The sequence below is a fragment of the Oncorhynchus keta genome, chromosome 10, assembly GCF_023373465.1.
Source record: "Oncorhynchus keta strain PuntledgeMale-10-30-2019 chromosome 10, Oket_V2, whole genome shotgun sequence".
Lineage (NCBI taxonomy): Eukaryota > Metazoa > Chordata > Actinopteri > Salmoniformes > Salmonidae > Oncorhynchus > Oncorhynchus keta.
Genome location: NC_068430.1, coordinates 45,185,594 through 45,200,168, shown reverse-complemented (window position 1 = coordinate 45,200,168; position 14,575 = coordinate 45,185,594). Strand labels below are relative to the sequence as shown.

The following is a 14,575-nucleotide window of genomic DNA, read 5'->3' as shown; positions in this document are numbered from 1 at the left end:
CCATTCCAAATAAAATGGAAAAAGATTTTCTCAAACAATTTCAAAAACTGTTTGCTAGTTATAGGCAAGACCATTAGCAAATAGGTAAAATGACTAAAAAGTTAATCAGGCTGATTTTTCCACAAATAGACAGGTATTTACCTTTCCATGTTAGCAATATCTTACCTATTTTTAACTTCCTATTAACATATCTTGGAGTGAGATCATTTTTTTAGTTTGGGAAATGTATACTGAGTATATCCACATCACCATCAGACCATTTTATTTGCAAACTGCATGGTACTGTAAAAGTCATACTTTTTTGTGATCAAATACGTAAATAGTACACTTATCATAATTTGGTTGTAATCCAATGATCCAGAGTTTGTGGAGGGATCCAAGTTGTGGATTTATTAGAAAACATGAATCATCAGCGTACAATGACACCATTGCTTTTCAACCCTGGATTTCTAATCCCTTGATATTATTGTTGGATCTGATTTCAAATCAACATTTATTTGTCACCTGAGCCGAATGCAAATAGTCTGTGTAGCCATTTGAAAAGCTGTTCAGGAGTCTTACGGCTTGGGGGTAGAAGCTATTTAGGAGCCTCTTGGACCTAGACGTGGCGCTCCGGTACCGCTTGCCATGCGATAGCAAAGAGAACAGTCTATGACTAGGGTGGCTGGAGTCATTGGCAATTTTTAGGGCCTTCCTCTGACACCCCCTGGTATAGAGGGGGAATAGGTTTTGTCGTGCCTTCTACATGACTGTCTTGGTGTGCTTGGACCATGTTAGTTTGTTGGTGATGTGGATGCCATGGAACTTGAAGCTCTCAACCTGCTCCTCTACAGCCCAGTCGATGAGAATTGGGGCGTGCTCGGTCCTCCTCTTCCTGTAGTCCACAATCATCTCTTTTGTCTTGATCACGTTGAGGGAGAGGTTGTTGTCCTTGCACCACACGGTCAGGTCTCTGACCTCCTTATAGCCTGTCTCATCGTTTTCAGTGATCAGGCCTACTGCTGTTCTGTCATCAGCAAACTTAATGATGGTGTTGGAGTTGTGCCTGGCCATGTAGTCATGAGTGAACAAGGTACAGGACGGGGCTGAGCACGCACCCCTGAGGGGCCCCCGTGTTGAGGATCAGCGTGGCGGATGTGTTGTTACCTACCCATACCACCTTGCGGCGGACCGTCAGGAAGTCCAGGATCCAGGTGCAGAGGGAGGTGTTTAGTTCCAGGGTCCTTAGCTTAATGATGAGCATTGAAGGCACTATGGTGTTGAACGCTGAGCATTTTCACAGGTGTGGTGTGCAATAGAGACTGCATAATCTGTGGATCTGTTGGTGCAGTATACAAATTAGAGTGGGTCTAGGGTTTCTGGGATAATGGTGTTGATGTGAGCCCTGACTATCCTTTCAAAGCATTTCATGGCTACATACGTGAGTGCTACGGGTCGGTAGTGATTTAAGCATGTTACCTTAGTGTTCTTGTGCACAGGGACTATGGTGGTCTGCTTGAACCATGTTGATATTACAGACTTAGACAGGGAGAGGTTGAAAATGTCAGTGAAGACACTTGCCAGTTGGTCAACGCATGCTCGTTGTACACGTCCTGGTAATCCTTCTGGCCCTGCGGCCTTGGGAAAGTTGACCTGTTTAAATGTCTACTCACATCGGCTGCGGAGAGCGTGATCACACAGTCATCTGGAACAGCTGCTGCTCTCATGCATTTTTCAGTGCTACTTACCTCAAAGCGAGCATGCAACTTATTTAGCTCATCTGGTAGGCCCGTGTCACTGAGGAGCTCTCAGCTGTACTTACCTTTGTAGTCTGTAATACTTTGCAGGCCCTGTCACATCCGACGAGCGTCAGAACGGGTGTACTACGATTTAATGTTCATCCTGAATTGATGCTTTGCCTGTTTGATGGTTCGTCGGAGGGCATAGCGAGATTTCTTTCAGCTTCCGGGTTAGAGTCCCGCTCCCTGAAAGTGGTTGCTCTACCCTTTAGCTCAGTGCGAATGTTGTCTGTAATCCATGGCTTCTGGTTGGTGTATGTACCTACAGTCACTGTGGGGATGAAGTCCCCAATGAACTTATTGATTAAGCCAGTGGCTGATGTGGTGTACTCCTCAATTCCATCGGAATAATCGCAGGACATATTCCAGTCTGTGCTAGCAAAACAGTCCTGTAGTTTAGCATCTGCTTCATCTAACCACTTTTTTTGGCCCATTCCTCCATGCAGATCTCCTCTAGAGCAGGGACGTTTTGGGGCTGTTGCTGGGCAACACAGACTTTCAACTCCCTCCAAAGATTGTCTATGGGGTTGAGATCTGGAGACTGGCTAGGCCACTCCAGGACCTTGAAATGCTTCTTACGAAGCCACTCCGTTGCCCGGGCGATGTGTTTGGGATCATTGTCATGCTGAAAGACCCAGCCACGTTTAATCTCCAATGCCCTTGCTGATGGAAGGAAGTTTTCACTCAAAATCTCACGATACATGGCCCCATTCATTCTTTCCTTTACACGGATCAGTCGTCCTGGTCCCTTTGCAGAAAAACAGCCCCAAAGCATGATGTTTCCACTCCCATGCTTCACAGTAGGTATGGCGTTCTTTGGATGCAACTCAGCAGTCTTTGTTCGCCAAACACAACGAATTGAGTTTTTACCAAAAAGTTATATTTTGGTTTCATCTGACCATATGACATTCTCCCAATCTTCTTCTGGATCATCCAAATGCTCTCTAGCAAACTTCAGACGGGCCTGGACATGTACTGGCTTAGGCAAGGGGACACGTCTGGCAGTGCAGGATTTGAGTCCTTGGCGGCGTAGTGTGTTACTGAGGGTATGCTTTGTTTCTTTGGTCCCAGCTCTCTGCAGGTCATTCACTAAGTCCCCCCGTGTGGTTCTGGGATTTTTGCTCACCGTTCTTGTGATCATTTTGACCCCACGGGGTGAGATCTTGCGTGGAGCCCCAGATCGAGGGAGATTATCAGTGGTCTTGTATGTCTTCCATTTCCTAATAATTGCTCCAACAGTTGATTTCTTCAAACCAAGCTGCTTACGTATTGCAGATTCAGTCTTCCCAGCCTGGTGTAGGTCCACAATTTTGTTTCTGGTGTCCTTTGACAGCTCTTTGGTCTTGGCCATAGTGGAGTTTGGAGTGTGACTGTTTGAGGTTGTGGACAGGTGTCTTTTATACTGATAACAAGTTCAAACAGGTGCCATTAATACAGGTATCAAGTGGAGGACAGAGGAGTCTCTTAAAGATGATGTTACAGGTCTGTGAGAGCCAGGAATCTTGCTTGTTTGTAGGTCACCAAATACTTATTTTCCACCATAAATAGCAAATAAATTCATTAAAAATCCTACAATGTGATTTTCTGGATTTTTTTTCTTCTCATTTTGTCTGTCATAGTTGAAGTGTACCTATGATGAAAATGACAGGCCTCTCTCATCTTTTTAAGTGGGAGAACTTGCACAATTGGTGGCTGATTAAATACATTTTTGCCCCACTGTATGGTCAGATTTCCTTCTGATAGGCCACATGTAATATGCTGATAGCATTTAGGTAAAACTGATTTAAGTTTCCCTGCATTAAAGTCCCTGGCCACCATGAGCGCCGCCTCTGGATGAGCTTTTTATTGTTTTCTTACAACGGTGTACAGCTCATTGAGTGCGGTTTTAGTGCCAGTATCGGTCTGTGGTGGTATGTAGACATAAATGCCTAGGTGCCCGCCCTGTATCTTACCAGAGACTGCTGTTCTGTCCTGCCAATAGAGTGTTTAACCCACCAGCTGTATGTTGTTAATGTTGTCGTTCAGCAACGACTCAGTGAAATATAAGATATTACAGTTGGTAATGTCTCGTTGTTAGGATAAATGTGCTTTCAGTTCGTCCCATTTATTTTCCAGCGATTGAACATTAGCTAGCAGGACGGAAGGCATGGGCAGATTAGCCACTCATCGCCTGATCCTCACAAGGCACCCTGATCTCTTTTTGCTAAATCTGTGTATCCTTCTCCAGCGAATAACGGGGATCTAGGCCTGGTCGGGTGTCTGTATTATATCCCTCCCATCTGACTCATTGAAGAAGAACTCTTTTTCCAGTTTGAGGTGATCAATCACAGTTCTGATGTCCAGAAGCTCTTTTTGGTCATAAGAGACGGTAGCAGCAACTTTATGTACAAAACAAGTTACGAACAACGCAGAAAAACTAACAAAACTGCATGGTTGGTTAAAAATCGATAAGACGGCAGCCTTCCCCTCCGGCGCCATTACCAACATCATAGTAACAGCGGTTATTTTAATAGCTAACATTTCGATGACAATATTAAATAGATATGCCGATAGATGACAACCTTGTTTTACTCCTCTTGACAGTTTAAAACTTTCTGAGAAGTAGCCATTATTTACTATTTTACACCTAGAGTTACTATACATGATTTTAACCCATTTTATAAGAGATTGTCAAAAATGTACAAACTCCAGTAGTACTTTATCAAAAGCCTTTTCAAAGTCAGCTATGAGTAGCAGGCCTGGTTTCCCAGATTTTTCATAGTGTTCTATTGTTTCCAGTACTTGCCTTATATTATCTCCACTGTATCGTCCATGTAAAAAACCTGTCTGATTAGAATGAATAATGTCCGACAATACCTTTTTAATTCTATGAGAATTTTTGCATCACAACATTGGAGTGTAAGGGTTCTCCAATTTTTTTAGAGGACTGGATCTTTATATTTCCCACTTATATCCTGTTTCACTAATAATGACATCAGACCTTCTTTTTGAGTGTCTGATAATCCACCATTTGCAAACAGCTTGAGTGGTGAAAACATGCTAATAACGGTACTCTGAGTATATCAAAAAAGAGTTTGGTATACCTCAACGTATATACCATCCAGGCCTGGAGTTTTCTCGGACTTAAAGGCTTTAAATGCATCAAGAAGTTCCTCCTCCGTAATTTCGCCTTCACATGAGTCTTTCTGTACAGCTGTTCATTTTACAGAAATAATATAAAACAATCCATACAATTAGCTTTGGTTAGAAGAGATGGAGGAGACTGAAACCAAAACATATGCTTATTAAAGTACTTTGCTTCCTCTTTCAAATATAATTTGGTGTATCATGGGTGATTCCGTCATTTGCAACAAGTTTCAGAAAATTATTTTTGGTAGCATTTTTGGTGATTTTTTCCCCCATATTTCCCCCCAGTTTGCTTTATTTAAAAAATATATATTGCACTTGATCTTTCTTGAATTAAGTTCCTCCATTTATTTTAGTTTTTCCTATAACTTATTCTGAGACACTATGGTACAGTTTTTATTGCTATTTATCTGTTCTGTTAGACCTTCAATTTCCTTTGTTAGTATGGACTCTTTTGAACTAAATTGCTTTTGTTTATACTGAGTACTGAATTACATGGCCTCTAAAGACACATTTAAAATTGTCCCATACATTTAAGTGTCCCATACAATAAGGATATGCTGTACCTACAGTATGTTATGTCTGAAAAAGTCAGTTATAAATTCCTCTGTCCTAGTTAAAAACAAGTTATTATCCAATAGGCTTTGATTACATTTCCAATATCCTCGGCCATGTGGAAATTCAGCAAGAGTAATGTATATGCCAATTATCTGATGGTCCGACTGCATTCTGTCTCCCTATCAACACTTTTTTCACTTTGCCAACTAGAATGACATGAGAAATTAGTCAAGATGACCAGCTTGATTGTTGATCACTTTTACTACTCCTTGAGTCTAGTGTTACAGGAAGCAAAGTTGATATGGCTAAGAGGAAAGGACTATCTGTTGAGACATGAGTGTCCGGGGCTGGTTTCCCCAAAGCACCTTAAGTCTAAGTTTCATGTTAGAACCTTTATAGGAGCATTGTTAAATCTCCAAGCTATTTCCCAAAACCATCGTTAGTATCCCTTGCCTGCAGTCAAATCACCAAATTGTCCTCTAGTAGCCTCATGGGTGGGATGTTAATATTTTTCATAACTTCATTATTTTATTTTTAACACAGAAAACTGGTTTTTCTATATCAAACGGTTTCGTTGTATTTCAGTCTTCTGTGATGCATATAAAGTGTAACATTGGGATGCAAACTCAAAATGTAATACATTTCAACTCTATGGGCTCTATTTTAATGAGCCTAATGCAATGGTAAATCAAATCAAAGTGTGAGAAATATTTAAGCTATTTTCACTATCTCAACTATCACAGCACTTGCTGGCGTTGCTGCGGAATGGCTGGGTTTTGATGATGAAGTCGTGGAAGTGTCGAGGCTTGGCCAATCAGAATGTGCTCCATGGCAAAATATGTGGTTGATTCATGTTATGTATTTCCAGAATTTTATGCATTGCCTTGGAATAAACTCCAATTTCAATGTTAGTCCATTATAGTTTGTTAAATGCCTTACAGAAACAAAATAACAAAATGTAGACCTAGCTTTGCTAAATACGTGAACTTGAACCCATTTTCAGACTAAATTGTTTTAAGTAATAGGCCTAATGTGTTGCATTATGGCTGAGCATGAACATGCCCAAGCATTGTCAATAATCAAGATTAAATCCATTACTGATAAGCACTAAGAATGGGAATGAGAATAAATAATTATAATAAATTCTAAACAAAACCAAACAATAACTTGTTTTAAATAGGCTACCTCACAATTAAAGGCCCCATAATTTCTCACCGTGGGAATATAATATTTAAACATCCTAGACTATGGAGCGTTTTACACACATACAAAACGGGACCTGCATGGCTAGAATAATGTGGGCCAGCATACAATGCATAGATATAAAGGGAACATCAGCTCACTGTTTGACCACTCTCAAACTTGATATTTCAATAAAGCTTTGGTGATTAAGATTTATTTCCAAGCAGTTTCAGGAGTCAAAACCTTTATCGACAGTCTTGACTACTTCGCGATTGAACTGGAAAGGATAAAAAAGGAGCCTTCCTTGAGAGGAGAGGAGGCTATGCTTGGTTTTTGAATCCCCCCAAAATGGGACAAAAACAGTCATTTTTTTATGTTTCAAAAGCACATTACACTACACTTGTTCCATGCGGATAACATGGCTGGATAGGCTGCGCTTCTGCTGTTAAAATCGATAACATAGCCAACTGCAAACATCCCTATTTTCGCTGCCTAAAATTAGCACTTCGGGATGATGTTTTTTAGGACACACATCAAATATTTCCAACCTACCAATCGGAGCTGATATAAAACAGATAATTTACCGAAACTAGCATTAAGACTGGAAATGTCAGTGCACCCGTTTTACATGAAGAAAACACGAAGGACTAACATCCGTTTGACATTATCGGCACCTCAAAGCCAGCCGAAGATTGAGCCCTTAATCGGACATGGTATAAATATAATATTTTATTAAACCCATAAGCATGTGTATGAGGTGCATACTTTTGTTTCAAATTAGATTTGTTTAAGACTACCAAGAAACACTGTGTGAGCCAGATTTAGCCCACTGCAGTAAAATGCTAAAGTTGTTCTTGAAAACGCTCATTATTTACCAACTGCCTCAGACCACTTGAAGAACAGTTGTGTAGACTTTAGACACGTTGTTTCCCTATCGCGTCTCTATATACAGATCTCTGCAAAACCTTGAATCAAGATCTGTCTCCAAATACTTCAAAACAAAGTTGACTACAATTACAAAGTTGCCAATGTCTTTGCAAATGTTGCAAAAAAAATACACGGCTCAAAAAAATAAAGGGAACACATCCTAGATCTGAATGAATGAAATATTGTTATTAAATCCATTTTTCTTTACATAGTTGAATGTGCTGACAACAAAATTACACAAAAATTATACATGGAAATCAAATGTATCAACCCATGGAGGTTTGGATTTGGAGTCACACTCAAAATTCAAGTGGAAAACCACACTACAGGCTGATCCAACTTTGATGTAATGTCCTTAAAACAAGTCAAAATGAGGCTCAGTAGTGTGTGTGGCCTCCACGTGCCTGTATGACCTCCCTACAATGCCTGGGCATGCTCCTGATGAGGTGGCGGTTGGTCTCCTGAGGGATCTCCTCCCAGACCTGGACTAAAGCATCCGCCAACTCCTGGACAGTCTGTGGTGCGTGGCGTTGGTGGATGGAGCGAGACATGATGTCCCAGCTGTGCTCAATTGGATTCAGGTCTCAGGAAACGGGCGGGCCAGTCCATAGCCTTAGCGCCTTCCTCTTGCAGGAACTGCTGACATACTCCAACCGCACCAGCATATGGTCTCACGAGGGGTCTGAGGATCTCATCTCGGTACCGAATGGCAGTCAGGCTACCTCTGGCGAGCACATGGAGGGCTGTGCGGCCCCCCAAAGAAATGCCACCCCACACCATGACTGACCCACCGCCAAACCGGTCATGCTGGAGGATGTTGCAGGCAGCAGAAAGTTCTCCACGGCGTCTCCAGACTCTGTCACGTGCTCAGTGTGAACCTGCTTTCATTTGTGAAGAGCACAGGGCACCAGTGGCAAATTTGCCAATCTTAGTGTTCTCTGGCAAATGCCAAACGTCCTGCACGGTGTTGGGCTGTAAGTACAACCACTACCTGTGGACATCGGGCCCTCATACCACCCTCATGGAGTCTGTTTCTGACCGTTTGAGCAGACACATGCACATTTGTCATTTTGCAGGGCTCGGGTAGTGCTCCTCCTGCTCCCCCTTGCACAAAGGAGGAGGTAGCGGTCCTGCTGCTGGGTTGTTGCCCTCCTACGGCCTCCTACACATCTCCTGATGTACTGGCCTGTCTCCTGGTAGCGCCTCCATGCTCTGGACACTACGCTGACATACACAGCAAACCTTCTTGCCACAGCTCGCATTTATGTGCCATCCTGGATGAGCTGCACGACCTGAGCCATTAGAGTGAAAGCACCGCCAGTATTCAAATGTGACCAAAACATCAGCCAGGAGGCATAGGAACTGAGAAGTTGTCTTTGGTCACCACCTGCAGAACCACTCCTTTATTGGGGGTGTCTTGCTAATGACCTATAATTTCCACCTGTTGTCTATTCCATTTGCACAACAGCATGTGACATGTATTGTCAATCAGTGTTGCTTCCTAAGTGGACAGTTTGATTTCACAGAAGTATGATTGACTTGGAGTTACATTGTGTTGTTTAAGTGTTCCCTTTATTTTTTTGAGCAGTGTATATACAGTATCAGTCAAAAATTTAGACACACCAACTCATTCAATAGTTTTTGTAAATTTTTACTATTTTCTACATTGCAGAATAATTGTGAAGACATCAAAACTCAACTATGAAATAACACATATGGAATCATGTAGTAATCCAAAAAGTGTTAAACAAATCAATCTAGCCACACTGCTTTGACAGCTTTGCACACTTTTGGCATTCTTGGGATGATCGACCACTAAGAGGGATGGGGGCAAACTGAAAGTAGATATTTACACCAGGGGGGTCAACAGGGTCTTGTCTTTCACACCAGAATATATATATATTTAAACGTTGGAATATGCTCAACTCTTGCCTCTTTTTCAGTATCAAAAAGGCCTTGCAGTGTATAACCCTAACACCAATTGAGTGAGGTGGCAAGCCATTTCAAAAGGGGGGAATTTCCCACTTTTTTTTCAGATACTTGTCTACAGGGATGAAACGAGGCACATATGTTGAAACCAGGTGTTTGAGCCTTTTTCAACCCTTTTTGGAAGACGGCAAAATTCTATCTAAGTATGTACACTAATGCATCAATTAAAAGTTAATGGTGAATTTTAAGAAACTACAAAGTTATGGTAGCCACAGTCCTTAATCCATTTCAGGGCATAACTATCTCTAGAATAGTCACTAGATCTTCCTTGTTGGTCCTGTTAAACAGGTGAATTGCCTCTGGCACAAATGAGGCCACATGCCTATTGGTGGAGCACTTCAGACAGGTGGCGTCCAAGGGGGAGCAGTTGGATCTGCGGGTTGAGGACATGGGTGCTGTCCCCCAGCTCTGGATAAGAGCGTCTGCTAAATGACTTAAATGTAAATGTAAATGTCATACATCTTCCTCCTGGTCTGCTGCTCAAAGAAGAAGCCCAGACTTCCGAGAGGCACCACAGTGATCTTAGAGCAGGTATTCACAATGGCTTGGAGGCAGTCCTTTTCTTGACAGAGAGGGATGTGAACCAGCATTTTAAAGAGAAACACAGAACACGCTCTTAGTGAAAGAACTGTAAAAGGTTTACAATATAGATTTGTGGACACTGAATGAGTTCAGTTTCTGATGAAGTATTGCTCTGATGGGCATTTTTGATGATGGCGTCTGTGTTTTGTTCAAACTTCAGGTTATTATCAAAGATGGTACCAAGATATCTATACTGGTGCACAATGTTCACCTCCTCACCATGGATGATCACCATCCAGGGGGGCGTCCTTTCCTGAAGTCAACAACCATTTCCTTCGTCTTGGACACATTCAACTCCAACAGCACACTGTCACACAATAATTAAGTCCTGAAGGGCTGGGCTGTGGTCCTGCTCAGACCCTGAGAGGAGTTAGAAAAGGAATGTGTCATCTGACAGTCATTGGTGTAGAAAATTTAAAAAAGGGGTGACAATACACACCCTTGTGGTGAACCTGTGCAATTGTCCACGTGGCCAGTCAGTTAAAAAAATCCATAATCCATTAGATAAGGCCATGGTCGAGATTGAACTGTGAGTCAAGTTTTCTGGCTAGGATGGAAGGCTGCATGGTGTAAAATGCAGATGAAAAGTCCAGAAACAAAGTCCCTCCTGCTCTCCAGATGTCTGTCGATGGTATCCATTAAAAACAGCTTGATGTCGTCCACACCTCTCTTTGTGCGAAACACGAACTGCAGGGGATCCAGAAGAGCAGGAAGTGCATTCAATTCGTATTATAGGGGCTTTTTGAAAGGGTTAAAAAGGTCGAATCTTTCCAAAATTTCATATGTATGGTTTGGCGACCCTCATTAATGTCACATATGTCAAAAGCCGGTGTTTCTGAGGTGTTCTTTTCCACTTGTTGGAAGACTTCCAAATTCAATCTAGCTAAGGGTATTTACCCTTATATAGTCTATGAAACTCTTCAAGCTTTTAGGGTTGTATGAATTGAACTTCTCCCAAAAGTATTGTTGGGTGGCATCTATGGGGCAATATACAGTACCAGTCAAAAGTTTGGACACACCTACTCATTCATGGGTTTTTCTTTATTTTTACTATTTTCAAAATTGTAGAATAATAGTAAAGACATCTCAACTATGAAAAAACACATATGGAATCATGTAGTTACCAAAAAAGTGAGATTCTTCATAGTAGCCACCCTTTTCCTTGATGACAACTTTGCCCACTCTTGGCATTCTCTCAACCAGCTTCATGAGGTAGTCAAGCATTTCAATTAACAGGTGTGCCTTGTTAAAAATTAATTTGTTGAATTTCTTTCCTTTTTAATGTGTTTTAGCCAATCAGTTGTGTTGTGACAAGAAAGGGCTATCTTCTGTATGCCACCACTATTTGGTAAAATAACAGTTCAAATAAGCAAAGAGAATTGACAGTCCATCATTACTTTAAGACATGAAGGTCAGTCAATCTGGAACATTTCAAGAACTTTGAAAACTCCTTCAAGTGCAGTCGCAAAACCTTTAAGCGCTATGATGGAACTGGCTCTCATGAGGACCGCCACAAGAAAGGAAGACCCAGAGTTACCTCTGCTTCAGAGGATAAGTTAATTAGAGTTACCAGCCTCAGACATTTGATCCCAAATAAATGCATCACCAGAGTTCAAGTAACAGACACATCTCAACATCAACTGTTCAGAGAAGACTGCGTGAATCAGGCCTTCATGGTCAAATTGAGGCAAAGAAACCACTACTAAAGGACACCAATAATAAAAAGAGACTTGCACGGGCCAAGAAACACAAGCAATGGACATTAGATCGGTAGAAATTGTCCTTTGGTCTGATGAGTCCAAATTTGAGATATTTGGTTCCAACCGCCTTGTCTTTGCAAGACGCAGAGTAGGTGAACGGATGAAATCAACATGTGTGGTTTCCACCATGAAGCACGAAGAAGAAGGTGTGATGTTGTAGGGGTGCTTTGCTGGAGACACTGTCTGTGATTTACTTAGAATTCAAGGCACACTTAACCAGCATGGCTACCACAGCATTCTGCAGCGATACGTCATCCCATCTGGTTTGTGCTTAGGGATTATAATTTGTTTTTCAACAGGGCAATGACACAACACACCTCCAGGCTGTGTAAGGGCTATTTGACCAAGAAGGAGAGTGATGGAGTGCCACATCAGATTACCTGGCTTCCACGATCACCTGACCTCAACCCAATTGAGATGGTTTGGTTTGAGATGGACCGCAGAGTGAAGGAAAAGCAGCCAACAAGCGCTCAGCGTAAGTGGGAACTCCTTCAAGACTGTTGGAAAAGCATTCCAGGTGAAGCTGGTTGAGAGAATGCTAAGGGTGTGCAAAGCTGTCATCAAGGAAAAGGGTGGCTACTTTGAAGAATCTCAAATATAAAATATATTTTGAATTGTTTCACACTTTTTTGCTTATTACATGATTCCATGTGTTATTTCATAGTTTTGATGTCTTCACTATTATTTTCCAATGTAGAAATAAAGAAAAACTCTTGAATGAGTAGGTGTCTCCAAACACTGGTACTGTATGTGAAGATCAGCTGTCTCTGAAGTTCTCGAGTCAAGATGATTTTGACTGTCAGTAGGATTGCATCTCGCAATGGGTTAATTGACTACTGAGAATGGATGGGGGGCAAACAGAGTTGATCTTATACCAGCGGGGCCAACAGGGACTTGTCTTTCACACTGGAATATATTTTCTTAAACATCGCAATATGCTCATCTCTTGCCTATTTTTCAGTTGTGACAAAGGTCTTGCAGTGTATACACCTAGCACCCATTGAGTAGGGTGGCAAGACATTTCAAGGGGGGAACTTCACACTTTTCTTCAGATTCTTGTCTGCAGGGATGAAAAGAGGCACATACAGTATGTTGAAACCAGGTGTTTCTGAGCCTTTTGTTTAGCCCTTTTTGGGAAGACTTTCAAACTCAATCTAGGTAAGGGTATGTATCCATGTGTAGTCGATAAACCCTTCAAGCTACTGGGGGGATTTTTCTGGGGGATTTTCACTCAAACGTGTCTGTGGAGATGCATATGTGAGTCTCACGCCAATCCGACCTTGGATATAAGAAGACCCAAACTGAGCAATCGGAGGAGAAGGGCATTGGTCAGGGATGTGACCAAGAACCCGATGTCAGAGATCCAGAGTTCCTCTGTGGAGATTGGAGAACCTTCCAGAAGGACAACCATATCTGAAGCACTCCTCTAAATCAGGCCTTTATGGTAGAATGGTAGAGTGGCCAGACGGAAGCCACTCCTTAGTAAAAGGCACCTGACTGCTCGCTTAGAGTTAGCCAAAATGCACCTAAAGGACTCTGACCATGAGAAACAAGATTATCCAGACTGATGAAACCAAGATTGAACTCTTTGGCTTGATTGCCAAGTGCCATCGCTACGGTGAAGCATGGTGGTGGCAGCTTCATGATGTGGTGATTTTTTTTTTCAGTGGCAGGGACTGGGAGACTAATCAGGATCAAGGGAAAGATGAATGAAGCAAAGTACATAGAGATCCTTGATGAAAACCTGCTCTAGAGCGCTCAGGACCTGGGGGTGAAGGTTCACTTTCCAACAGGACATCGACCCTAACTACACAGCCAACACAACGCAGGTGTGGCATTGGAACAAGTCTCTGAATGTCCTTGAGTAGCCCAGCCAGAGCTCGAACTTGAACCCAATCGAACATCTCTGGAGAGACCTGAAAATACCTGTGCAGCAACGCTTTCCATCCAACCTGACAGAGCTTGAAAGGATCTGCAGAGAAGAATGGGAGAAACTCCCCAAATACAGGTGTACCAATCTTATAGTATCATGCCCAAGAAGACTCAAGGCTGTAATCACTGCTAAAGATGCTTCAACAAAGTGCAGAGTAAAGGGTCTGAACACTTTAAAAGATGGAATACATTTACAAAAATGTCTAAAAATCTGTTTTTGCCTTGTCAGTATAGGGTATTGTGTGTAGATTGATGAGGGAAAATGAAGATTTAATCAGTTTTAGAATAAGGCTGTAACATAACAAAATGTGTATAAAGTCAAGGGGTCTGAATACTTTCCAAATACACTGTATATTCTCGGTCCAAGACTACAAGTACAGGCCTGGATGTGACATCCAAAAGCCCATTTTGTCACCTATTTCCACATCTATATAATGTAAAAAAAATATATATATATATATTTAAAAGCCCTAAACCTGGTCTGCTTTTGGAAAGGAGATTCATGGCTCAATACAAACCAGTGTTAAAAAATGCAGTGACGATAGGTTTCTTTTTCCTTTGAAACACAGAGTGAAGTCTGTTACATCAAAGCAGCATTTCCACAAATCCTGGAGCTTCTGAACACACACTTCAAGTATGTCAGGAAATCGGACAACGGGCGCTATGTCAAACTCCTGAAAAAGGTCATATATGACCTCTACTCCCAAAACTGCATACCTGAAATTAATGAGGAGATTGAGG

At 41.9% G+C, this 14,575-nt stretch overlaps 1 protein-coding gene across 3 annotated transcripts in view; it reads left to right on the top strand.

Annotated features, from left to right (window-relative positions):
- Nucleotides 1–14,575, top strand: part of LOC118388828 (uncharacterized) — a 55,852-nt gene that overhangs the window by 19,284 nt on the left and 21,993 nt on the right. For all 3 annotated transcript variants that reach the window (XM_052527153.1, XM_052527154.1, XM_052527152.1), the window contains one exon: nt 14,404–14,574. In XM_052527153.1, coding sequence (XP_052383113.1) covers nt 14,404–14,574 — 171 coding nt within the window. The remainder of the gene's footprint in view (nt 1–14,403; nt 14,575) is intronic.